The sequence below is a fragment of the Paroedura picta genome, chromosome 1 (assembly GCF_049243985.1).
Source record: "Paroedura picta isolate Pp20150507F chromosome 1, Ppicta_v3.0, whole genome shotgun sequence".
Classification (NCBI taxonomy): domain Eukaryota; kingdom Metazoa; phylum Chordata; class Lepidosauria; order Squamata; family Gekkonidae; genus Paroedura; species Paroedura picta.
The window spans coordinates 155,252,139-155,279,831 of record NC_135369.1 but is presented as its reverse complement, the minus strand read 5'-3'; the positions used below and the strand labels follow the sequence as shown (position 1 = coordinate 155,279,831).

Here is a 27,693-nt window from a genome sequence, read left to right as displayed (position 1 = left end):
ACAGGAATGTCCTGCAGATTATAGATATGTTGTTTGTTTAGTAAAGACTGTTTCATTTGAGATATTGTATCGGCTTTGAAGAACATACTTTTTATCCATACCTTAACTGCTCAGCCCTTTTTGATTTGGCTTGGTGATGCAGCACTTGAAAGAATTCTGGCAAATGTTGGAAGGGAGATGGGACTGCATTTAATTTTTGTCTTTATTTTTCTGACCACTCTTTGCAGGAAGAAAGAAAAGTTCCTCCTCCTGTACCAAAGAAGCCCCCCAAAGGAAAATTCCCTATTACAAGAGAGAAGTCTCTAGATCTGCCTGATAGACAACGTCAAGAAGCCCGAAGGCGGCTAATGGCTGCTAAAAGAGCAGCCTCCTTTCGACAGAATTCGGCCACAGAGCGTGCAGACAGCATCGAGATCTATATCCCAGAGGCCCAAACCAGGCTTTAAAGACTAGAATGCTGCTTAGTTTCTTCTTCTTCTTCTTCTTCTTTTCAAAGAACAAAACAAAGCAAAATGCTTGTACAGTTTGTCTCTTCCTGGCTAAACTTTGTCACATTTTCTTCCCCTTCCACCAAATGGGCCCTTGGTGTTGTGCCCTTTGTGCCACCTGCACAGTGGAATGCAGAATTTGCCGAGCCCATTGCAAGAACTATACTACTTTTCCTTTTCCTTTTCCTTTTTTTTGTATTTATTAACAGACTAAACAATCAGCTCCAATGGATAGGGCTTCTAGAGACCTTACTTATCCAATATGTTCTCAGAGGACAACGAGAAACACCTCTTGAGATGGAACCCAGCTTACTTTTTTGTTATTTATATTTTTATAAATGATGTGATAACTAGGGATAAGAATATAACAAACTTTTCAAATGGGTGCATCTCACCATTCACCAGAGGCATTAGCTAATCCAAGTAGAAGGTGCTACAAACGTAAAGTGCAAGAAAGAAAGAACCCATTTCTCTCTCTCTCTCTCTCTCTCTCTCTCTCTCTCTCTCTTTCTCTTTCTCTCTCTCTCTCTCTCACTGTTTCTCTCTGACGTCCAGTTTCCTTACCTTATACCCGGCTAAAGTTTTTGCCCATGTGCTCTGCTGTTTTGCTTTTCTTTGTTACTGCAAAATAACACGAGGCCGAACATCTCTCATCAAGTTGAGTTTTTGGAGATGAACAGGGATATCCAGCCATGAAACTCCGAAGTTCATCAGGAACAAAAACCAGAAGCAAGGGAACATCAGGTGGTGGTGGTGGGAACATCCAGCCCAGAGAGAAACATGCTTCATTTCAAGTGTCCAGAAGTCTGATGGGAAAAAGATGCAAAAGGACTTGAGTAAAATAATGGAAAGGAAGCCTTAAGAATTTAGATCTTCTGTAGCAAGATGTGAAAAGTTCTATTACTTCTTTGGAACATTCATTACATTTTAAACCGTTCTTTTATGCTGTAGTTATTTTGTTTACAAACATGGATTTTTTTAAATTTCACAAGCTGTGCTACATGTAATATTTGAAAGTCTCAAAATGCTAGATCAATTGAGTTTCCAGGGTATCCTTTAAAACAAAACAAAAAAATAACAAAAAAACCTTTGCTTGTTTAAAATACCAGTTGTGATGTTGTAACCAGTTTAAGAAATATGAATGTGAGTGGTAAGTATATCTCAGTTTAATTGGTAATCTTAAGGTGAAAAAGGTGAACTGTGGTTTACATTTGTAATTTTGTTCATTTTTTTTCCTATGCAGTATTAGTTAAAGATATAAGAAAGTCTCTTGAGAGTTGTTTCAGATTTATAAGACATAATATCAAGAGGTGTGTGACTTCTAACTATAGGATGTAAGGAAAGTCGTTTCCTCCAAAAACCTTTGTTTAATACCAAGGAAAAACTAGACATATTATGCTTGAGTGTGAACTATGCTCTTCATAGCATTATTCAGCTTATTTATCCTTCCAAGGTTCTCCTATTTCTCTAAAGTATTCAGAAGAACACACGCACGCAAATCAGGGTTTGGAACGAAACAAAATACAAAAACTGAATTGCATCCTGGAGACAAATATCTGTTACCAGTTTTAGTTGACCAATCTGTATTTAGCCATAGGCAGAACAGCTCTTTAAATGATACTACAGCACTTTGGTTTTTCACTTTGACAAGCACTTTAAATATGTACTTTGCAAGCCCTTTCTTCCACCACGTGACTGGAAAATGCTAGACATTATAGGAGGTTAGGCAGATCCAACACTGGGTTTCTCTGCTTCTCCCCTTCCCCCCCCCCCCTTCCTCCAATGTATTTTGTTAAGCATGCATTCTGTTTTAGGGCAAAGCCGATATAAGCATGTTTAGCTTCAAGATTTAGAGTTGAATGTTTGAGAAAGGAGGGAACCCTGTAAATTGAGCCTAGTATCTTGTGTAAATTTTACCAAATAGCCTTAAACTGCATTTGGAAGCAAAAAACCAAGAAGAATGTATAACATTAAAAATGCAAAATAATAATAATAATAATCCTAAAATATTCTGTAATGATTAGGATATTCCCCCTCCCCAGCGCGCTAATAGAAGTTCTCAGAAAGAGACGACTCCTGGGTAGTGTATAATGTTTATGCTGCTTACCATTCTGTTATAAATGCAAGTGTATTTGCAGGTATCTTTAAAGATGAGAGTTTTTGTTTTTCAAGTGGAGCTGCTACATAGAAGCAACTACATGGAAGTAAAAGAGTAGAATATGCATTTCCTAGAGACAGCAGATTTGAAACGGATCTCCCTTTCCCTCTCTTCCCTTCCCTCCCATCCCTAATACAGCTGATCTGTATGTGTCTCGTTTAGTCAGTAGGTAAGGCCAAACCACACACGCTTTGCTCATTTGAGTAAACCTGTGCAGAGCAGGCACTGATGGTCATAAGGCAACGTGCTACATTTGACTCCTTCACCATGTCCCAGGCAAAAAAATGGCAAACCATTTTCAAGAGTCCACACCTCTCCAAATGTGACAATAGCCTAGTGGACGAAATAGTAAGAGGACTGGATGGTTTGGTACATGGAATGCTTTGTTAAACGGAAGCGGTTCTTCTGCATCAAACGTCTCTGGAGTGAAGTCTTGAACAGCCAGCTGTATTGGTTGCCCCAACTCAAGGGGCAAGAGATTGTTCCAGAGGGAACTTCCTTAAGCAGAAGCTACTTCCCTGTGTGCAGACAAGACCCTTGTGTTGACTTCACTGTTCCAGGTTTAAAATTAATACCTATTCTTACGAATGAGTAAGGCACAAAGCATGAAGGATAGACTAGACCAGTGTGATCAAGCCAAACGCTTATTTGCATGTTGTCCAAGCAGTGACGGGAAGTCACTGAATACGAGCCTTTGCCTCTGGGCATCTCCCTGTTGGTTCCACCTCTGTTCCAAAGAGAACTATGTAAAATGTAAACCGGTTGCCTTCTGCTAACTGATAAAATGTTTCCTGTTCAAAAACCAAGTTTTAAAGTGCAATATATTTTTCTTTCTTTTTTGTGTACAGGGAAGATTTAAACAATAATGGCACTTAATAAGCCATGCTTCTCATGTATTGTACATTAATTTGTTGAGGAAAAAATAAAAGTTATGTTTCTAATATTCATGTCGCAAGTCAGTGGGCCCTAGTCTAGCGTAAATCCTGAAGTCCATAGAAAGAGTTATTACCAGATGTGGTTCAAACAAGAGAATTTAAAGTATCATATGATTAAAAGATACCACCATAGCAGTGAAGTCTACCAGGTTCAATTAAACTTGTATCTTGAGGCCACCTTGGAAATTAGAATCCATAACATGACAAATTATATTGGTCATACAGGTAAGTTTTTTTGTTGCCTGTAGCATAGTAAGCAGAATGCTCAAAGATATTGGATGATGACCCTATTTCTGTGTGTACTTACCTGTGATTAACAGATTAATCTTTTGCAGAATTGGACCCTTCTAAATCCATTGATGTCAATGGTCTTAGAAAGATCTAACTTGGCTTAGGGTAACACTATAAATATTTTTGAAAACTATTGGACAGATAACACAGGACTGGGCTGTATCAGATAAAACTTCTCTGGTTAGAAAATAAGCTAGACTTGTGATTTCTGTGGTTCTTTGCTTTCATATCCATCCCATAGTTGGTCTGTTAGAAATCATTACGTGTTTTGTAGGTTGATATTTGATTGATCTGAATGGCCTTTCTGGTAAGGATCAGAAATGTTACTGATAGTAAGTCCAAAAACAGCATTTTAATTTATTTACAACATTTTATGCCACCTTTCTAGCAGGGTCCATAAGGCAGCAAACAGGGAAAAAATATTTGAGTGATGAAAAATACCTTTAAAATTGCAAAGTAATTCAGTTAAAACTGCCTAAACAACACTAGAAGGAGGGCCAAAAACCATTACTGTGGGTCTGCTAGATGAGGGGGAAAAATCTTTGTCTATTGGCAATGCTTAATAAATGCCTATTTTATGTTGAATTCAAAACTACAAGCCCAAGAATGCAGAGGTAATTTGTGGAATTCTTGCAAAATAGTTTCAGTTAATAATAGCTTTTCTTTTTAAATTCAAATAATTGTGCTGGCAAATGTGTGCTCTGAAAGAGGCTTGAAGAAGCCTATAATCCAGAGTCTTATGTGTATGAAGGAACCTCTCTGTATCTATAAGGAAAAAAGAAACCAAATCTATTTTTAAAAAAACAACCCATAATTAACAGAAGAGAACAGGAATTAGGATTGAGTAGGTTGTCCATAGTTTATCCGTGGGTTTCGCTCAGACAATCTTCCAAGCCTTTCCAAGGAATTTGAAAGAACCCAAAGATCCCAGCCAGAACCCATTTCCCAGAGTCAGGAAAGGAAATTGATTGGGAGCATACTTCGACAACTCTGGGAACTGGGATCTGAGAGAAAGTAGCAGCATCAAAATAACACAAGCCCCTCCAAAGCAACACAGAGCAACAACAAAATAACAAAAGCCCCTTCAAAACTAGCTTTGTGTGCCAAAAACTATTTTTTTTAAAAATATACATATGTATAGGTATTGTTTTAACAGAAAAATCTTGGAGTTGTGGGTTGCTTGCTTGTTCGCTAGATGGCTTGGGGGGGGGGGGGGTTGTAACAAGATCCCTGAACTGTAGAGTCAAATATATTTGCATTATGGGACTTGTAAAAAAACTACACAGACCATGAATAAAAATACATCATGAGGTGAATTCCTCTGGGGTTGCCCATCAGAACTCCCATAGGTTCCATTGTAATCTTTAAAAAACGCCCAATGGGGGAGTTTCCCAAGTTGATGGCAAAATCAATCCTAATAGGGTTTTGTAATTATGCTTAAAACCAAGCCACAGAAGACTTGGATCATGCAATTGCTGATCCTACAAATCATATGTTCTTTAGCAATATTGAAAGGGAGAGATTGTATTTCTCAGAGATGACTGTGCTTAATTTTCTGAGCATTTCTGCATTTTCCTTAAAGAGAATGTGTTAAGGAGACATTTTGAAGCTCCTGAAGTAAAAATGCACTCAGTTCTTAATTGTAACTTTACTAGATTAAACATATGAGGTTAGATCTAATGCAGGCTTTCTCAACCAGGGTTTTGTGGAACCCCGGAGTTTTTTGATGGCCCTAGAATGGTTTCCCAAATGGGTGGGAGTTCACTAATCTTTTAATATATTTTCTAAAAAATTGTTCAGCATTTATTGGGTGATATGACCATATATGGTCATGTCTACCCTCCCTCCCAAAATGGCCAATGATGGGCCTGGAGGGTTGGAAAGGGGAGGGGCTCTGGCATGTATACAGCTATGCTTCCCCACCATATTTTGCATGATTGTGTCACTTTGGGGGTTTCTCAAACCCTGAAGAACGTTTCAGGGGTTTCTCAATGATGAAAACGTTGAGAAAGCCTGATCTAATGACTTGCTTCTACTATACAAGTCACCTTGATCTGATAGAAAGTCTCCATCAGATCAACACTCCTTCCTCCAGAGCAAGGCACTTAATCTAACAGGAGAAAGTCACTGGGTTCAAGCCTGTATTTTAATATGCAGTGCAAAATTAAGCTCAAACACAGGAGTGCAAACTTGAAACTTCTGTTCCTATTCTAAAATTTAAACCCCAGTAGGTGTGGCTTGTTAGAACCACAAATAACACGAACAATAACACAAGCATTTTACAGAATTTATTATGTGCTGGGCAGGTGGACCCAATCTTGTCATCTCCAGTTTGACAAAAGGAGTCAGTGCCAGGCGGGATAGACAGAGTTGGGCTACGGAGCGTGAGGGTCTCACCCAGGATATAGTAGCTTTATGTGTTTGAAGAACTGGAAGCAACTAAGCATTGAACTGTGCACTTTAAATGTATTGCATTCAATGGGGTAGAGGGTAGGCATGCACAGCTTTTGCTGGACTGTGTTCAAAGTGCCTGTGCCTTTTCTGTTCTGTTCCTTTTTTTTTTTTTACTCATCCCAACCGCATGTGTGTAGAACTTGGCTTCTGTGCATGTACTCCAGCTACACTAGGAATGAGAATAGACTGTAGACACAAGGGTTCAGCCTTCCCAGTCCCATGTTTGGATACTGCGCTGCTTGGAAGGGTAGAAGAAGGTAAACAGCTAGCTCAGCGCCTGCCCAATACCTCTTCTAGCACCATCGTTAACTTCATTTGCAACTGAGGGGGACTTACTAGCCTCGGAAATGGTTGCCCCATTTGTACGTTTGTGTGCGCACCGTGAAGCTATGGGTATGTTGACTGGAAAGAAGGTTAAACTGGGACTCCTGTGAGTTTCATTCATTTGCCTTTCTGTCTTTTATTCTTTGACCCTGCGGTACATTTTTCTAGCATCTGTATCATCTTCAATACATTGGCTCCCCCTCCTTTTGGCAGCTGTTTCTATATGGTATTTGTACATACCATAAATCTGCGCTTTGTTCTTAGAATGTGTGATGGAAAAAATGGAGGGGAAAACGGTTGATTCTTCCTGAGGAATCAGCAAGGATGCTTGGGGAGGGAAGCTAGTTTCCATCTACAGCTCTTAGTCGGGCACTGGAGGTAACCAACACTCGGCAAGCCGTAGGCCAAGAATTTTAATAAAATCAGTGACTTCCCCCTCATTTTGAAGCCATGCACGTCAACTCTATAGAACAATCTGACATTAGATCTCTCTTTAATATAGAACACAGCCAAGATAAGTATACTGCTTCTTCTTTCTACCCACTCAAACCAAGCTAGTGAACAATTTAATAACGACCCATTCTTATCAAGGGAGGTTTATTCCTTTTAAAATGGCAGCTATAGCAAATGCCTGATGCCACTTTGCTTCAGGTACTATCCACTAGTGTTTCGCCTTAACTCTCTAACCCCAGTTACCCCGACATCCCTCTAGTCAGATTTCATGGCGTTCAAGGCTATCACGTTAGATAGACAACACAGAACGGAAGCCAGCCAAAGCTTGTTTTGGATACAAGAGCACATCACCTGAAGCAGTTACTCTCTCCTTCCAAGCAGGCAAGCGTCACAACAGAGAAGGGGTTTTATTTAACGTAGGTAGAAGATGTCGATCTATATACACACAGAGCTATTTTTCATAAGCACCTATTTCCAAGCAAGGAAACGCAGTACGCAGTTATGTTTCAAGTCCCATCAGGTACTCTGTTCTGAGTGCCGAGTGTCTTGCCAACCTTCCATAATGTTTTGTTAGTACTCTGTCCACTTTCACCTCAGTTTTATATCACCGCTTCCTGTGAAGTTGGGATTCACACACGTTGGTTTACCTCTGAGGTTTGCTATAGGTCTCCATTTCAATTTTAAAGGGCTCAACCAGTGTGTATTATTTCCTCCATGCATTGAGGTTTTTTGGGAGGAAGGTTGGATTTTTTTTTAATTAAAAAAAAAATCCCTTTAGAACAGTGCAAACTAATACTGCTCTTTTCCTGTAAAATCAAAAAACATGGGGGGGAAAGCCACTATGACGCTACAGCTTCTTCTGTACAGAAAGAAATTCAAAGGTTCACTTAGTGCATAATGTGCCAAAATCTTCAATTGTGGCCTACGGACTAAATTCAATGCCTCCTACAGAATTTCGAGGAATGTTAGAAACAGAAACTAGCTCTTTAGTTTATTGTTCGAGAATTATATATATAAGTATCATATCAACAATCATACCAACAATGAGGATGAACTGAGTGCCAAATATCTGCCATCTGTATAAACCTACACTTCATTGGAGTTAAAACTATTTTATGTAATTCTCTTTCTCATGCTTTTACAGTTCCTTTGATAAATTCTGTTTAGTAGCATGCTGGATACCTGAATTTGAATGTATAATATAATGTTTCATTGCTACAATAATTTCTTGCTTCTCAGTAATATCTTATTTACCAAAAAAAGATCTTTGTTCGTTTGGAACATCGTTGCCGGTTGTTTTATTCTTGAGTTATTTTTTCCCCCCATGATCTTCTATTTGCCTTCAGCTAATTGTAAGAACAAAAAAATGTGCTTCACTATTCTCTCCCCCCCCCCCAATCGGCTCTTTTATGAAGCTGCCTCTCTCCATTGGTTCCTGTATTGTTTATGATCATCTTCTGTAAATAATTCTGCAATTAAATTTTTTGAGAAAAGTGACCTTGCTCTTTATTCACGCAGCCGCGATCCATTGAAAAGATACAATTAGGCGCTCTTACACAATTTATAGACCCAATGGAAACGTTCACAGAGATGATTGGAAATGGTTCTGAGTGGCTTTCCTGGCTAAAGGATGTATTAAAGAAACGGACATCTTGCGGGAGCAGAATAGTTTGTCTAAGACTGGTGCACCTGTCTTAATATGTTGAGCAGAACGCAATATGGACCAGCGGAATTTGCGTTAGGTTGCTGCTCAGGAAGTAAAGTCTTCGCAGCGCCTGCTTTTACCTTTAGTAGAGAAATATGAAGCTCCAGGGTAGGATAGGGTATAGGTGGCATTCTGCTATACTATTCTAGCTTTACTAGGATGGACAGAGAAGCGGGAAAACATGTCCTGCCCTCATATCTGCAAGAGAGAAGGTGCCAGGCGGAAGGAAGATTCCCCGAGGGCCTTGCTACAAGAGAACAAACCGCCACGTCTGCATTCTGAATCGCTCTATTCGTTCTGCACCAAACTTTGGCTCTCCAGGTATAGTCCCAAATTTCTTGCTCACCCCACCGTTTCCAAATCCTTTCTTACTGCAATTTTCATTTTCTTTCAGGTCGCTGTAACTTGTTTCAAGGGTGAAATCCCTGAATCGGATTGAAATTCCTCATCATGCCGCCATTTTGGGTCATCAGTCTCGTGTGTCCACTCCTACCGTCTTCCACAGGCCCGCTCTGCTTGCACGTGAGTTGTTTCCAAAGGCACTGGCTTTATTTTTAAAAAATTATGTCCGCTGTGTTATAAGGCTGGTTTTATCATCAACAGAGTATTTTCAAAAGTATCTGTGAGGACATGCAGGGTTGTTGCGGGTCTCTCAAACAGAGGTGACCATTATTCACTGGTATTTTTATGTTATCTGATGAGGCATGACAATGTGTAGTATCCATTGTCCCTTCCCAATACAACAGACATTTCAAATTCCCATGAGGAAAAGAGGATGTGGGAGTTTGCTACCTTCCCCTCCCTCTCACATGATACTAATAAAGTGAGTAGTTCTTGGAGCAAAAAACATCCACACCGTTTTCCTCTTCTATCCTGTACCCTATCAAGCCACCTGGCTGCTTCCTCCAAATGTCAATACATGAACCTTAAGGTTAATATTGGGGTAAAAAAGGTCTCATCATCCATTTCTTTCCCTATGCATTTGCAAGACTGCACATATAAACTTTATCAACAAGAAGCACAATTTTTGCCTCTTAGTTTTCCTTTTACATGGCTTAACCATGAGCAGTTCTTCCTATCCATGTTGTTTACCCTCCCAATAGACAAAACAGCATGTTGAAAACAGTGCCCCCGAGCATGTACAGAATGCACAATTGCCACCACCAAGCAACCTCAGACTACTATTGTCCCAGGATCCAGTTACTGCACATGCAGATTTGAATCATAGAATCATAGAGTTGGAAGGGGCCATACAGGCCATCTAGTCCAACCCCCTGCTCAACGCAGGATCAGCCGAAAGCATCCTAAAGCATCCCAAAAAAGTGTGTATCCAACCTTTGCTTGAAGACTGCCAGTGAGAGGGAGCTCACCACCTCCTTAGGCAGCCTATTCCACTGCTGAACTACTCTAACTGTGAAATTTCCCCCCCTGATATCTAGCCTATATCGCTGTACTTGTAGTTTAAAACCATTACTGCATGTCCTTTCCTCTGCAGCCAACAGAAACAGCATCCTGCCCTCCTCTAAGTGACAACCTTTTAAATACTTAAAGAGGGCTATCATGTCCCCTCTCAACCTCCTTTTCTCCAGGCTGAACATTCCCAAGTCCCTCAACCTATCTTCATAGGGCTTGGTCCTTTGGCCCCAGATCATCCTCGTCGCTCTCCTCTGTACCCTTTCAATTTTATCTACATCCTTCTTGAAGTGAGGCCTCCAGAACTGCACACAGTACTCCAAGTGTGGTCTGACCAGTGCCATATACAATGGGACTATGACATCTTGTGATTTTGATGTGATGCCCCTGTTGATACAGTCCAAAATGGCATTTGCCTTTTTTACCGCTGCATCACACTGCCTGCTCATGTTTAGTTTACAATCCACAAGTACCCCAAGGTCTCATTCACGCACAGTGTTACCTAGAAGCGTATCCCCCATCCAGTAGGCATGCTTTTCATTTTTCTGACCCAGATGCAGAACTTTACACTTATCTTTATTAAATTGCATCTTGTTCTCATTTGCCCATTTTTCCATTGTGTTCAGATCTCGTTGAACTCTGTCTCTATCTTCCGGAGTATTTGCCAGTCCTCCCAATTTGGTGTCATCTGCAAACTTGATGAGTAGTCCTTCCACCCCCCTCATCTAGATCATTAATAAATATGTTAAAAAGTACCAGACCGAGCACCGAGCCCTGAGGTACCCCGCTACTCACCTCCCTCCAGTCTGATGAAACACCATTGACAATTTGGAGATGACAGAACACTGATAAGGAGTTAGTCTCCAGATCTGAGCAAAGGGAGGGTAAATAAAGGAGCTGCTGGCTCATAATCGGACCCCTCTCCCCGGAGGGGGGAGGCCAGTACTAGACTGACCTGGTTCCCCAGATTGTTCCACCCTATGCCCAATTATCCATCCGTTCCCTTCTGCTCACCCAGTGGACCTGTACGGGAATAGTTTTTTAATCGCCATCATTGTGACTCAGTCATTATTTTAATGGGGTTTTAATGGGGAATTTTAATGGTTAATATATTGTATTGTATTAAAACGTTGTGAACCGCCGCGAGCCGGTTTCCGAGAGCGGCGGTCATACAAATCAAATAAATAAATAAATAAATAAATAATAATTGTTCAGTTTAAGGCACTTGCTCAATCCTAAGGGTCTGTTTTTCCATATTCCAGTTTTGGGGTAGCAGACATTAATAGAGCTATGCACTGCTTATCATTTTGCAAGTATGTAATAACACAATAAAGAGTTCCACCCCTTTTATAAGGGCAAGCTTCTTTTTGCGGGAGGGGGGGAGAGGGAAATTCGGCTGCCGCGCATGCGCGTTTGCTAATGGGCTGCCGCACGTGCGTGGCAGCCGGATCGCCCTCCCCCCCCCATCACCGGTCCACAGCCTAATAAAGGTTACAGACCACTGATTTAGAGGATTCTGTTAAGTCCTCCAAGCCTGGGAATGCACAGAGCACCTGAGAAAGGTATGCAAGACATCACAGGATAAGTGAGAGCAGTAACGTTTGAAATGCCAATGAAAGGGGGCATGAGTCAGTCCAGAGGAAGCAATATATCGGAGCCTACAGTAATATAGTACTTGTAGCTTGAAGTCTGAACTTCAATGGATATATGGCTGACCTACAGAGGAAAGCAACAGAGTTATACTTTAGCAATTGGCCTGCTCCAATCAAAGGGAAGAAGTGGACTGTGCAGTTTAAAGGGTGGATAAAAGTGCCTAAGGGGCAACTACATGTTACATTTGGAGCAAGTTTGGACCGCTCCAGAATGGGAGAAACAGCTCCCCTTTCCCCGTGTCGATTTGTCTTGGGGAAACGGGGGGTGAGGCAGGAGCCCTCCCCCCACTGCCGTCCCAATGCCAATCGAGCCTCTATGGAATCCCTGCAGTGGTTATGTGGCTTTGCAAAAAATGAGCCAAGTCGTTGCAAGACAAAACGTGCAGTCTCGCCTTGAGTGCCAGGATCTGTTGCCCTTTACTCTACCCCAGTTACATATGTGCTCTTTTTCGCCCCAAAAACCAGAAGGCTAGCTAAGACTGTGCAACCCAATACTAAGGCCTATTCTGCACACATTGGATAATGCACTTTCAAAGTGCTTTTGCAGCTGGATTTTCCTGTGCAGAACAGGATTATCTACTTTGAAAGTGCATTGGAAGTGGAATCTGACACATACAGAGTGGACCTCGATTAATGGAATTTCTTTCCAGGATGTATAAGCTTCAAGCAAGACAATTATTTAATACATAATACCATACTGGACTTCCATTTCCTTTGCCGTTTATACTCTTGGCATATGGATAACATTCCTAGCTCTTGGAAGTGAGTCTTCCAAGACAGAGAATTTACCAAGCCCTTATTAGAATGCAACTTACAACTCCTTCAGCAGCCGTGGCTTGAAGTGGCCGGCAGAGGGAGCCCCTACAACACCAGCAGTTACATGTGTAAAGGTGGTTTCATCCAGCTGGCGAAAAAAACCAAAATAACGCAGCTGAATTATTCAACTAAAATCCCCATTTCCCCTTTTGAAAGCAAACTTCTGCAATTGATTCCCAGTAACAGAAGGGAAAGTGCTCCGTTTTATACTGCAAATTGGCTGATAAAACACATGACAACCAAGAGACCATCTGTGGTTAAGCAATCCCATTGAGCAGAGGCCCACTGGGTTTCAGAATAAGCAAGGGAGAGTGGCATAAATTGACAACAACTCGTCAAAGTGCTCTCTGCACTTCCTGCTCATAGCTTGGATTTTTAGACCACACAACCTGGCTGGAAACACTCAAAATAATGAGCTCCTGGAAGAGCTAAGTTCCCTGACGGAGCTATCTAGGTTCTGCAGAACCTGCATGATGGAGCTCTTCCGCCAGGTGCTGGTTGAGGCCAGAGGGGTTGACCGGAGTTACGAACTGGGGGTCCCGCCCTATCCTAAGCATTTCCATGCTGAACGCGAAAGATCAGAACCCATTAGGATCACGGTATTGGTCCTTAGGTTGGGATCAGCTGAGTTGGTTTGGGAATATTTGTTGAGTTTACAGCGCCATCTTCGTAATTGTTTTGATATTGTGGATAATGTTCTTTAATGTTTTAATGGCATTTTTGTGATACTCTGTTTTATCGCATTCTGTAAGCTTCCTCAAGACGACAGGCGGGGTATAAATCTAAAAATAAATCTATGTACATGGAGAAGTGGGAGAAGAACATGAAATAATCAGTAATAATTTTTATTTTAAAATAGAGAAAGTTAAATATTTATCAACCATACATAATCAAATTTATTCTTGAAACTCTGGTGAACTCTGAAAAACAGCATCAGTGTACACAAAACACTAGCTCAGATGTTGTAACCTGGATGAGACAATCTTATTATAATTCTGCGTGGTGCAGTGGTTGCTACATTAGATGAGACAGAAAAAATAGAAAACTATCCCTGGAGCAAACCTATTGCACATTAAAACAGGATCCTGAACACGTTTGTCAAGTTCTTCCTTTATGGCTTAATTCTCTTCACTGTAATACTCAGCAGCATTTATGTTTTACAAATATAGATATTGCCCCGCATGCCAGAACTTGAAAATACAATTAAAGGATATTTCTGTGAGAATATTCAATTGTGTGGTGGAGATCAGCAAGCAAAACCTGTCATCTTCATATTGTATATATGATCAGGTTGTAGTCCCAAAAATATAACAAAGTATTTGGGCAGATGAATGTACACATTCTGACTGTACCCACTACCCCCCCCCCCCCATTTTGTTTTGGAAATTTTACAGAATTGGTTTGTAGAAAATGGGGAAAAACATATATCACATTAAGGACCATAAGTATAGCAAACATTGATATAGCTGTTCCACAAAACATTTCATACCACATCTGATCATGACAAAACTATTTACCATATGCAATTCAACTGTTATAGTCACACAGGTCAATTATCAGTCTGATCCATTTGGGTCGAAAATACCATTAAATTTATTCAATCCAAACTTCTAGTAGATTTCATGGTCCAATAATTATTTCAAACGTGGATCAAAACCATTTCATAAACCTACATAAATGGCAACAGGGTGCCAGCTCTTCACCTCTTTCAATAAGAACCTTCTTCCATAGTCATGAAATATATAATCAGCAAAGAAATATCTAAGTTGAATTATACAACATTACAAATACAAAATGAATTACACATTTTTTCTCTTATAAAATAACATTAAATAATCTGCCATAATACAGCTAATCTCTTAACCATCTCATGGTAACAAATACACATTTGAGGTGCCTTTCCAAAATCCCAAGTATCTAAGGTATGCCTGTTAAATGTCTGTATTTTATATCTAAAGAATGTTAAAATATATGGAGATAAATCCAGTTTCTCATTTAATTCCGAAGGATGTTGTGGATTTAATGTGTAAATCCAAAATGCCAGTCTCCATTTTTTTAGGACTCCGATCTCACCCTGGACAACCTTTTAAATCCATTAGAGACCCACACAAGCATAACAGCCACACAAACGGTTGGTTTGGTGGCCAATCTGTCAACTAGAACACCTTTTAGGCATGAAAGTTGGGTACTAAATAAGGGCTCGACTTTTGTTCCCACACCAAGTTATGATGCATGTTGCATTACAGTTGATTTATGGTTAGGTTGATTAAATTGAGGGATCATTTTGCTTCCCATCATTTGAATCTAGAACACACTCCAAAACTAGATCTCACTTTGATCCATAGCACTTTAATCATAATATTCTTGCATTGCAAGAGGTAGTTCTGAGGGATGTGACTATTGCAGAACACTCAAGACATAGGCTATGGCAAAACTTTACACATTCTGAGAGATTGGCCCAAAGGCAATTTAGTAGTGACTCCTCCATTGTCATAAAACATGATAAAATAAAGAATTATGACATAGAACTAAACAGACAATTTGTTATGTGCGAAGTCGTGTCCGACCCATCGCGACCCCATGGACAATGATCCTCCAGGCCTTCCTGTCCTCTACCATTCCCCGGAGTCCATTTAAGTTTGCACCTACTGCTTCAGTGACTCCATCCAGCCACCTCATTCTCTGTCGTCCCCTTCTTCTTTTGCCCTCGATCGCTCCCAGCATTAGGCTCTTCTCCAGGGAGTCCTTCCTTCTCATGAGGTGGCCAAAGTATTTGAGTTTCATCTTCAGGATCTGGCCTTCTAAAGAGCAGTCAGGGCTGATCTCCTCTAGGACTGACCGGTTTGTTCGCCTTGCAGTCCAAGGGATTCGCAAGAGTCTTCTCCAGCACCAGAGTTCAAAAGCCTCAATTCTTTGACGCTCGGCCTTCCTTATGGTCCAACTTTTGCAGCCATACATTGCAACTGGGAATACCATAGAATTGACTAAACGCACTTTTGTTGGCAGGGTGATGTCTCTGCTTTTTAGGATGCTTTCTAGATTTGCCATAGCTTTCCTCCCCAGGAGCAAGCGTCTTTTAATTTCTTTGCTGCAGTCCCCATCTGCAGTGATCTTGGAGCCCAGGAAAATAAAATCTGTCACTATCTCCATTTCTTCCCCATCTATTTGCCAGGAAAACAGACAATACACCAGTCATTTTATAAGCCATTAGAACAGCATCCTAGTAAACATATTATATTTATTGTCAAAGCTGTAGTGTAAGCGCGTTTAACTTTGGGTATCTTTATTTCAGTATCTTTGGCCGACTTTTTTGTTTTGCAAAACATTGAAGCAGGATTAGAAATGGTAGTCTAAATCAACCCTCAATCTAGGGACCGGGATCGGTCCGGGGATCAGTCGGTACTAGGCCGCGGCTCCTCCTTGTCCCCCTCCCCGGCTGCTGCCTCAGGGGCTGCCCTGCCACTCTGCCACAAGCTTACCTTTGGTGCTCTCCAGTGGCCAACATTGCTGGGGCTCCCCCTCGGCGTGGCACTGCGCAGCTGCTGCTGGCAGCTCCCCCCAGCAGATGAACGGAACTCAGGGATGCCGGCAGGAAAGCAAGTGGAGCAGGGGCTCAGGCAGCAGCAACAACTGGTTTCAATAAATCTTCATCATAGATATAAACCAATGAATAGGATGTGGCAGCATGGTGTGGCAGCCATGATGTGTCTACTATAAAACCACTTCCTCAGACTTGTGGCAATACTTGCTGCCATGTGATCAGCATACATGCCCTGTGCATGGAGAACCATCAAGTAGTCAGGGGCTTCTCCCCTCTGAAGATGTGGCTGGAATCCCATTCCAAAAATCCTCTGGTTGCCACCAGTTTGCAATGAGGGGAGATAGCTGTAGTGGTGGTCGCTCCGGACGTCCACTGTCAAGTGGACTGTTTGGCTTCTTGCTTTAGAGACCTGTAGCCTTGACCAACTCCATTGTGAAACAGTGCTCAGAGGGCAGTATTTACCAGCTAATGGTTCCCCTGGCGAAGACTTCTGGGATAGTGGCTTGCCTTTTAATCCAAACCACAGCACTTAGAACCTTTCTTTGAGTTACTTCCTCTCTCCCCACCCACTCCTTGCTGAGTGGAAGTGGGCCTCTCCCACCTCTCATTAGTAGCTGACACTCCTTCCATCAATGGTGATAAATTGGGGTGTACCCTTGGCAGGTACTTCTGGAGAATCGGTGGTAGCCAAGTGTTGTGGGTCCTGGCCCTTCCAAACATGGGCGTGCCAAACCTGGCACTCCGCCACTCGTGTGTCACTCCCCAGGATGCAGAAGAATTTCCATGTAGTAAAATGCAACCATGTCCCGATGCTCATGGTTGAAGGAGCTGCTTCTTGGAGCAAGACCAAGGAATGATACATGAGGGTGTATTGATGGGAGCAGGAGCATCAGGGAGTTGGGCAACATGGGATATGGAAAGGGAGGATGCATCATCACCACTATCACCATCCTCCCAGATGGAAGAGAACAAATTGCAGCAACAATTCCTTTCTGAGGCATATTGAAAACTGAGCTTGACTCAATGGGTTGAAGGAAAATCTCCTAGTTTTATTTACTAGCCTTCCTCTTGTACCTTTCCTATTACTGACTCTTTGATTGAAGTAAAAGACAGATGCAACATATTAAGAGAGTGCGTGGGGGATTACTGATGTGCACCAAACACATATACCTTGCAAACTTCGACTAAAGTCTTTAGTGCACTTCATAGAATCATAGAGTTGGAAGGGACCTCCAGGGTCATCTAGTTTAACCTCCTGCACAATGCAGGAATTCACAACTACCTGCCCACCCACTGTGACCCCAATTTCATGCTCAAGTGATCCCCCCTCTTCCACCCAAAATCTCCAGAAACCAGCCTGACTGAATGCTAAAAGCCAATTCTTCCTCTTAGAAAGGAGTTGAATGCTAATTGTAGAGCTGTGTATCTCATTGATGTTTGGGGGAAATCATTTGATGTCCCTCCCCAGCTTCATCTTTGTGGTGCTTCTGCATGATAAATTTGCCTGATCTTTCTGGTGAGTTCGCTCACAGTGGCTGAGTAATTTGGCATTTACCTGTGACTTGCTGTAGATTCTCTTTATACTGAGTAGGGTTCAACCAACTTTTTCACTTTCCCAATTACCCTTCCTAATGTGATTCCTGTCCCAAAGGTTATTTGTACATACAGGTGCTATGATCCACACCATGGTTTTTCTTCTTGGTCAAAGAGTATCCTTCTTTCCTTCCTTTTTCTCCCCACCAACAGAAATGCTGGTTCAGATGGGTAGACATGTTGGCCTGAAGCAGCAGAACAAAGACTGAGTCATATTCCACCAGGCATTCAATGATTTTCACCCCAACATTAACCTGACAATGTACCAATCCATGCAAGAAATAAATTTTCTTGGCACTAATGTAAAAATGCACAATAGACGCATAGATACCACCTTATACTGGAAATCCACTGACCAACAAACATACCTACATGTCTCTGGTTATCATACTAAACATGCCAAATGATCCACTGTACATAGCCCAGACAATGTCTACTCTATAGCCACATCTACTCCAATCCTACACAGAGATTCTCAGGGATCTACAACAAACCTTTTTGGAACTGAAGTATCCACCTGATGAAGTCAAGAAACATGCTAAGTCAGAATGGTACTCAAAACCTGTTGCAAGACAGGTCCCAAAAAGACAATAACAAAACAGAATTTGTGATCACATGCAGCTCTCAACTCAAAACAGTCCAATGTACCATCAGCAGGTTACAACCTCTACTGGAAAATAATAGTTTGCTTTCACAATTAATGGGGGGGCAAGAAACATTTTCTTACCTCCATCAGCCCCCTAGTCTCAAAATACTCTTCACCCACAATAATATAATATCTGATTTTAATATAGACACAGGTGCCAGCACTTGCAGTAAACTCAGGTGTCAACTTTGCTGCCATGTACACCCAGACAACACAATCACTGGATAGAGCAACATCAGCTACACCATCTCAGGCTTATTCTCTTGCTCAGCTTCCAACATTAGATATGTCATTGAATGCCAATAATGCCTTTCTCTGTATAGGGCCTTTCTCTGTATAGGGCAAACAGGTGAAACATCAAAGGATAAATGGATAAATGGATACAAATTTGCCATCAAAAATCACAAGACTGGGAAACCTGCTGGTGGGAGAACAATTCAGCTTCCCAAGACATTCAATGGATGATATTGAAGTAGCTGTTTTACTGCAAAGCAATTTTGGGAACAGATTAGAAAGAGAAATTGCAGAGTTGTAGATTATTACCGTACTCAGAACAACGGAATCTCCTGGAGTTAACACAGATATTGGTTTCTTATCTCACTACACATGCTACATTTGTTCAGTCCTTCTCACCAATCCCCAGAATCATTTTTAATTTTCCCCCCATATTTGGAATAGTAGATTAAAATAGTATATTGTAATATAATGGATAATAGAATGTAATGTAATTTGGAATGGTAGATAAGAATGTATTTTTCTCATCTGGGAACAGGGGAGATACTCTACCAGCCATTCACCCCACTTCAAAGAAGAAGATGATGCTGTAAGGTTGCTACCATGCTTGAGCGGAGATGGATGGTACATAATGGCAGTTAATTATTCTCAGCATTCTATTCTATAAACCCCATCGGGCTCCAATTCTGACATATTTATTTCCTCTACTATGTTTCCCCTATAATTAAACCCAAACGGTAACCATATAAACTAAACTTGTTATTCCTGTTTGGCCCTTGAATCCGTTAAACATCTTCATTTTGTTGTATGCTAATGTATGTTAATTCACAAAACTCCAGCTTGCTTACAAAACTCCAATGCTTGACTAGATTTGGTCTCTCGCTCCCAGCGGGAGAGAACTTGACCCTCGGGCTAAATGGGGGGGTTGGATTGGGAAATTAGAATTCTCCTCACAACTGATCACCATCTGTTTAATTGTCTGCAAGGGGTGTTTTTATGGGCTTTTACGGTATTTTATTGTATTTTGTTATGTTGTAAACTGCCGCAAGACCTTTGGAGAGCGGCGGTATAAAAATTTATAAATGAAATAAATAAAATAAATACTTGGGCCATATCCTGCGATCCAACCCAATGGAGAAAGCAATTATGCTAGGATGGGTCAGTGGTAAAAAGAAACCAGGCCGACAAAGAACGCAGTGGTTAGATACAATCAAAATGGATGCCAGCCAGAACATTACACAGCTCAAAGAAGTGGTGCAAGATTGAAAATTGTGGTGACAGTTGAGCCACAGGATCACCAAGAGTCAGATTTGATTGAATGGCTAACATCATCGGTTTCCTGCTCATCCTTTACCTATTTATATGGATTGGTAAAACTTCCATTTCATTGTATCTGAGGAAGTGTGCGTGCACACAAAAGCTTATATCTTGAAGAACATTTTGTTGGTCTTAAAGACGCTGCTGGACACAACCTTTCTTCAGAAATTTTTATTGTCTTGCTATACAACTATGAAAGTATCTTCCATTAATTACTAATGGGGACAGTTTTATTTCTCCAAAGTTTTTGTGAACTGCAACTGGTCAAGAGGACTGATTAGCTATTTTAGCAAAGAATTATCATATCGCATCATATGACTTAATTTGGATATTATGACACAGCTGACTAATTTGCCAAAATTTGCTTTTACCTTATATCTCTACAGTTATGACGGTTGTCCATTTAGTCTGAGGGTGAGTGCATTCACTCAAAAGCTCACACCTTGAATACATCTTTGTTGGTCTTGAAGGAGCTATTGAACTCTATTTTTGTTTTCAAAAATTGTTATCAAATTCTATCATCACAGAAGCCCTGGGAATCTGGATCCTGTAATGCGGCCCACTCCAGTTCAGGATGCAAGGCTGGTGTCCCCCACCTTCCACACATTAATCAATGCATTCATTCACCTCCCTCCCCTTTGAGATATTGGCTGTAGTGTCCACTCCTGTATACACCTTACAATAAATTAAAGAGGTCAATGCATCTTCATGCAGATTAAGCCTAATGGTATGTATAAATTACTTCCTGAAAGATAACATTAACTCAGTTGAAAGAAATGACTGTATGATATATTACTTATGATATTGTCACTAGAAACTATGGGGCCATGGATTCGTTGTCTGAGATCACATGAGCCTGAATGTGTCTTTTCACGTTCAGGTCACCACGTGATATAGCTGCAAAAATTGATCATATCAGATGGTCATCCAAAAGAAATGTCAGCAAGCAGGATTCTCGTTAAGATGCAGCTCCTCCAATGACTCACATATAAGAAGACTTTTACTGTTTGGTATTTGTAATCAACTGTGGAAGGAATTAATTAAAGGGCAGTTCGAGAGGTCAGATGGCCTATCAGTTCTATCCACAGGAAACCAGAGGGAGACTATAAGTTCCACCTGTGGCAAGAAACAACTGTGAATTTACTATTTCAAAAAAACGTATTTGTGTCATGCACAAAAATCTTTGAAAAACCTGCCTGTATCTGTCTGGGAACTTGAAGCCCAGGTGTGTACGAATGTCAAAAAGGCAGGCTATAAATAATTCAATACGATTAATAATTATCTCCCTTGTGTGACAGTTTTAAGTCAATAGATTCTGTGGCCATTTCCAGATAGGTTATTTGCTGTTGGGAAGTGGGGGAGGGGGTTTCCACACAACATCACAATATATTTGTGTACCTCCAAAAGTGTCCCTGGCTTTGCTGTGAACCAGAGTTTTGAGAAAGCCCAGATGGATGCTGTGTGTGGACAGATGGCCCAGCCATTTGGCAGCCATTTTCGCCACAGTGGCCATTTTATTCCCCTCCCACCAAAAGACATTTAGGAAAAAAATAGCAACTGAATATTTGCTATAATATTATATGCGAATCCGATTCTTTGGGCCAGTGGTCCCCAACCCCCGGTCCGGGGACCGGTGCCGGTCCGTAGATCAGTTGGTACCGGGCTGCGGCTCCTCCTTGTCCTCCTCCCCGGCGGCTGCCTCAGGGGCTGCCCTGCCACTCTGCCGCTGGCTGGGGCTCCCCCTTGGTGTAGCACTGCACAGCTGCTGCTAGCAGTGCCCCCCAGTAGGTGGTGGAAAGTCAGGGGCATCAGTGAGAAAGCAAGTGGAGCAGGGCTCAGGCAGTGGCAGTGACGTCCCTTGGCAAAAGACTACCCCCCCCCGGGCCTCAGTAAAATTATCAAGCGTTAACCGGTCCCCGGTGATAAAAAGGTTGGGGACCACTGCTTTGGGCCATTCCGCCCCCGATAAATATATTGAAATGCTGACCTTATGAAGACTCCATATTTTTGGCATTTTGCACAACATCATTAACATCCACTGTCTAAGCAGCAAACCGGTAGCTACATCCTCCATTTTAAAGCGCTAGCTGGAGAATTGCATAAAGTGGATTCCCCAGCCTAAAAAGCACGAGCTACCAGCAAGCCACATGATAAGGAAATGTATGGAGGCAAAGTAGCATTATCTTCGTCTCTAGTGTCCCGTCCTCACACCTGCCTCCCTTTCCCTTCTCCCAGGGACTTTTTTTTAAAGCAAACTGCCTGGAACAACGAATGGGTGTTCAATCGTGCAGGCAAAGCAAAAATATTTTTGATGTGGAACACATCTTCTGGTGTGCTTGATGAAATGGAAGCACTCACAGACATGACATCCATAAGTCCCACCCCCCATAGTTCCACAAGATAGAGGCAGCCAGCCGTAGTGGTGGAGGCTGAGGAGGCTGGCCCAACTATGGCAGTGCTGCCCAAAGAGGCTGGGGCTTCTGCCGCAGTGCAGGCCAGCCCAGCTCAGCTGCAAAGGAGGCAGCCACAGAGGCTGGAGCAGCCATGGTAGTGTAGGCCAGCCCAGCTGTGGAGGTGATACCCATGGGGGCTGGGGCAACACCAGCAGTGCCACCCATGGAGACTGGCCCAGAAACTGTGCTGTGGGAGCCCCAAAGGAGCCCTGCAGCAGACAGCCATAGGTTGCCTAGTTGAAGTGGCAGAGAACCACCAAACACAACGGCCCTTGTGCTGATAATGGTAATGAGGGGAAAGGGAGTGGGAGTGTGGGAGAGGGAGAGGGAGCCTGGCTGTGTGTGTGTTTGAGAGGGGAGGAAGCAATAGGTAAGAATTGAGAGGGCAGGGACGAGGATTCTTGCTCCTTATGTGGATGTGTTCCACATAAGGGGCAAAAATCCTTGTCAGTAGATCCCTCCCCCCCACACACAGTTTAAACACAAAACATGCATCTCTAAATTCCCACCACCCAAAATCAGAAACTAGATTAATTTTTTTTAAGATTACAGACTCATGATTCCATAAGGGATAGCACTATAAAAAGCACATTATAAAAAGCACTGCATAGGTGTTTCAATGGAGAAGTCATACTTTTAAAAAATTAGCTGGCACCGCGGACCTTTTAAAGCATGGAGAAAGGGGATTGGCTGCCTGGCTTGATTGACAGGCAGGAGAGAGTCTCGTGTAAAGTGCATTGCTCTCTTTCACTATTTCAAGCAGGCATGCAGAGTGTAAGGAGCATCCCCTTGGCCCGGGAAGGCCTGGTCCCGCGTCAGCGACGCAACGCCAGACCTTCCCGGGCCAAGGGGCACTGAGAGGGCCCCATCTCGGCAGGCAAGCCCCCCCCCCTGACAGGCATGCCAGTAGAGAGGCGCCCTTCTGCTCGGCAGCCAGGCATGCCTCTGAAGCGAGGGGCAAGCGGCAGTCGAGGGAGGGTGGGCGTTGTTCCGGCTGGGCCAATCAGCCCAATTGGCCCTATTTCAACTCGGACAGCCGGACCGTTCCACTCCAGGGGCAGTTTCATAAATATAGAGAGGAGCCAATGGATAAGGATAATGATACTTTATTACCAAATGTAAAAAATCTGAAAAAGCTCTGGTGGTGTGTTGGGGGCAGGGAATGGCCCCTTGCTGGGAACCAGACAGTAAACCTGTGCAGCAGCAATGGAGAATCTATACAACAGCCTTTCTCAACTTTTTTACTATTGAGAATGCTCTGAAACATTCTTCAGGCTTTGAGAAACTCCAGAAGTGGTGTGATCCTGCAGAATATAATGGGGAAGCATAGCTGTGTACATGCCCACCTAGGGCCACTCCTTCCAGGCTCATCATTAGCTATTTTTGGTGGTGGGAGGGTCGACATGGTCAAATCACCTGATAAATGTTTAACAACTTTTTACAAATATTTGAAAATAATTAACTCCCACCCATTAAGGAAACTCTTGTAGGGCCATCTAAAAACCTCAGGTTTTTCATGAAACTTTGGTTGTGAAAGTCTGCTATTCATGCTTGTCCTTAAGTAGAAAACTCTTGGGCCTGGGGGTTTCCAACAGGTAGCTCATACTAGATTGTTCTTCCCTTAGAAATGTCAGCAGAATTTAAACATGCAAAGGGTGGAGCACCAAGTTGCTTGAAAGAATAAAATAGTTTGCTTGTGAAGAGAAACAACTTTGTAAAGAAAGAGGAGAGAGAGAGAGAAAGAGAGTCCTAAGTTGACTAACTCTTTTTCCTCGTAGTTCTATCTGTTGTGGGAGGCAACTAGGCAAGAATTAAGCTCAAAGGAGCAGGAAGTCACCAAATGAGCCCAAGACACTGGGGAATATATGAAAAATATGCTACCTACACACATCCAGTGCCCCATCAGATATTCTTCATAACCTTTTGATTCATGCATACTACAGATCTTGCTTATTCCAACTTTCTCAGTTCCGCAGGGCCAGTAAAACAAAGATCCTCTGCCTGGTTTTTGGGCCGGGTTGGAGCGAGTAAGATTTGGGCCCCTCCTTAAGCTGAGTTAACTGGAACATCAGGATGCCTGGCAGCCCCTCGAGGTAGCTGTTGAAACCAGGAGCTGGTGGAAGGGAGTTTTAGACTGCAGCTATGGGATAAATTTGGATTTTAATGGGACTATGTTACTTTATGGGTTTTTATTGTAAAGACAATTGGTACCCACCACAAGGCACTATGTGGGAGTGGCGGGGTACAAATGGAATAATGTAAATTAAAAAAAAATAATAATAAAGAACCAGGAAAAGACTGTGAAAAGATCAGATCTAGGCCTTTTAAAAAAGTAGTATTTAATGGGATTTTTCTTTAGTAGGCAATAGCCTCTCGTGCTCTTCTTAGTCCATGTTGTTTTTAGGACAGAATATAACTTGGCAATGCATGTGTGTGTGTGGGAGTACTTGAAATATTTTTTTACTAGGGGCCAAGCCCGTTGCGTTCAGGAATACAACGGGTAGCCTCTCCCTCCCCCCAGGACCTGGAAAGGCTACAGGCAGCTGTTAGGGAACTGCAGGGGCAGTTCTCACACAGCAGGGATCTGCAGCCGCTGAGCCTCAGAGGGAAGTGGTAGAAGGAGGGAGTGGTCAGGAGTGAGGGACGGAAGGTGATTGGCTGGCTGCTGGACAAATAGGCAAGCTGGTTGGAAGAGGAGGCACTCAGGGGCAGGACAGCCACCCTGAGTGGGTGTTGCTGAGTGGCACTTAAGCCATGAGACAGGCACTTACCACTAATATTATGTGGAACAGATTTCTCAGAAGTAGCTCCCATCAGAGGAAACCTTGCCAACTCCTGATCTACATACTATGACAGGGTTGCCTGATCTAGGCAGGGAAGATCCTGATGATTTGGGAGGTGGAGCCTACAGATTGTAGAGTTTGGGCAGGGGAGAGACCTCAGTGGACTTTAATGGCATAGAGTTTACCTTCCAAAGCAGCCATTTTCTCCAGGAGGATAGATTTCTGTACCCCAACGACCAGCTATAATTTCGGGAGACCCCCAGCAACCACCTGGAGAACAGCAACCTGACTGTGACTACATACTTTTCAAAGGAGCATTTCTTGAAACATCCCAATGGCTGCTACACCAAATACAACGGAATTTCAGCAAGAAGCACGCAGTTGCATAATGAGCATTTGGGATTCACACAGGGATTCCCAACAGACTATGCCATTGCTGAGGCTTGGATAAGGGAATCAGCAAATTTGATTGTCATGCTACAACACATTTTGTCGGGGCCTAAAATAAGGATGTTTGGAAGCACTGGAGCTGCTTGACAAGTATGACGGAAAAATGACATGAGTAACCTATCAACAAAGGAGTAGTCCTAGAACACTGCATGAATCAAGAATGTACACATGTAAGTAAGGTTTTCAGGATTCCTCACTAAGTAATAATGATGTTGTTTTGTTTTACAGGACAGGAATCAGCTACTGGAAATTTCAACGAAATTGATAGCCAAAGATACACACATTAATGTAGGTTATCAATCCACAAACCCTACCTTTATACACATGGCACTACTAGATTTGGGAGGTCGTAGAAACTGGGGAAGACGGGAATATAAATGGGAGGCCTTCCTCTGCGTATGTTGTGATATGTTATTGATACAGGAGCAGATTTAGCCAAAAGCAGATTTACCGGGAGTGGCGGGATATAAATTTAATAATAAAAATATATAATTTATTTCATGATTGACTCTGTCCTCTACCCTTCTCACTGAGAATCAAAGTAAATTAAGCAGTATTAACCTTTAATCCATATAAAATGACATCTAATGAGCACAGTGCAGGTCATCATAATCAATATGAGGAAACATCTAATGACCAGTTTCCTAAGACGACGATAGCTTGTGTATTATGTCTTCTCAGGTCACTTCCGTCTTATAGTGACCATGAATTAATGACCTCCAAAATGTCCTATCATTAATCTTATTATTAATTTATTTATTTATTATTTTTATTTATATACTGCCACATTTCCTAGGAACCTGCGGCGGTTCACAGAATAGAACATTAAAATACAATAAAACCCCATAAAACCCCAATTTACAATAAAACAAGCAAGTGCTCAAAACACCAATAATCTATCCCATCCCACCTCGTTCAGATGGTGGCCGAGTCTTCTTCCATTCGGAGTAAGTGGGTGCAGGTCTAGTAGACTCTAATAGACTTTGATAGACTTTGGGAAGGAGTCCTTGGTGGAAAGACTGGGGGTCTACCCTGACCTCAGCCAAACGCCTGGTGGAAGAGCTGACAATTCCAACAGGGCCCTCAGCTCTCCCAGGAGCTCATTCCACCAGGTTGGGGCCAGAACTAAAAAGGCTCTGGCCCGGGTCGAGGCCAGGCAAACATCAAAGGGGCCCGGGACAACCAGTAAATTCATACCCGCAGAGTGGAGGGCCCTGCTGGCGGCATAAGCAACCAAGCGGTCCTGCAGGTAAGTAAGACCCAAGCCACGTATGGCCTTAAAGGTTAATACCAAACCCTTGAACTTGACCCGGAAACCGACTGGTAACCAGTGCAAATGGCGAAGCACCAGCTGAATATGGGGCCTCCAAGGTGTCCCACTGAGGACCCTAGCAGCCGCATTTTGTATCAGCTGTAACTTCCAGGTCAAAGTCAAGGGCAGGCCTGTGTAGAGCGAGTTCCAATAGTCTAGTCTGAAAGTGACCATTGCAAGGATCACTGTAGCCAAGTGATCTGAGGACAGGTAGGGCGCTAGTAACCGGGCTTGGCGAAGATGGAAAAAATGCCATCCTGGCTACTTTAGTGACCTGAACCTCCATAGAAAGAGAGGCATCAAAAGTCACTCCCAAATTCCTGGCAACAGGTGCAGGTGTTAATTGCACACTGTCCAGGCATGGGAGGCGTGCTTCCTGATCCTGTCTTCTTCCTAGCCACAGGACATCTGTCTTGGAGGGGTTGACTTTCAGGTGACTCTGCCTGAGCCATCCAGCTTCTGCTTCCAAACAACTGGCAAATGTATCCAGGGACGAGTCTGGCCATTAGGAAGTAGAGCTGAGTGTCATCCGCATATTGGTGACATCCCAACCCATAGCCCCTTACCAGCTGGGCTAGAAGGCGCATATAGATGTTAAAAAGTGTGAGGGAGAGTATCACCCCCTGCGGAACTCCACAGGGAGCTCACAAGGGTCCAACAATTCCTCCCACACAG

The 27,693-nt window shown here is 42.5% G+C and overlaps 1 protein-coding gene across 15 annotated transcripts in view; it reads left to right on the top strand.

Annotated features, from left to right (window-relative positions):
• The window catches only part of DLGAP2 (DLG associated protein 2), a 578,727-nt gene extending 569,199 nt beyond the window's left edge, over positions 1-9,528 (top strand). For all 15 annotated transcript variants that reach the window (XM_077309418.1, XM_077309398.1, XM_077309427.1 and 12 more), the window contains one exon: positions 228-9,528. In XM_077309418.1, the coding sequence (XP_077165533.1) occupies positions 228-446 (219 nt within the window). In that variant the 3' untranslated portion in view covers positions 447-9,528. The remainder of the gene's footprint in view (positions 1-227) is intronic.
• The last annotated feature ends 18,165 nt before the right edge of the window (positions 9,529-27,693 follow it).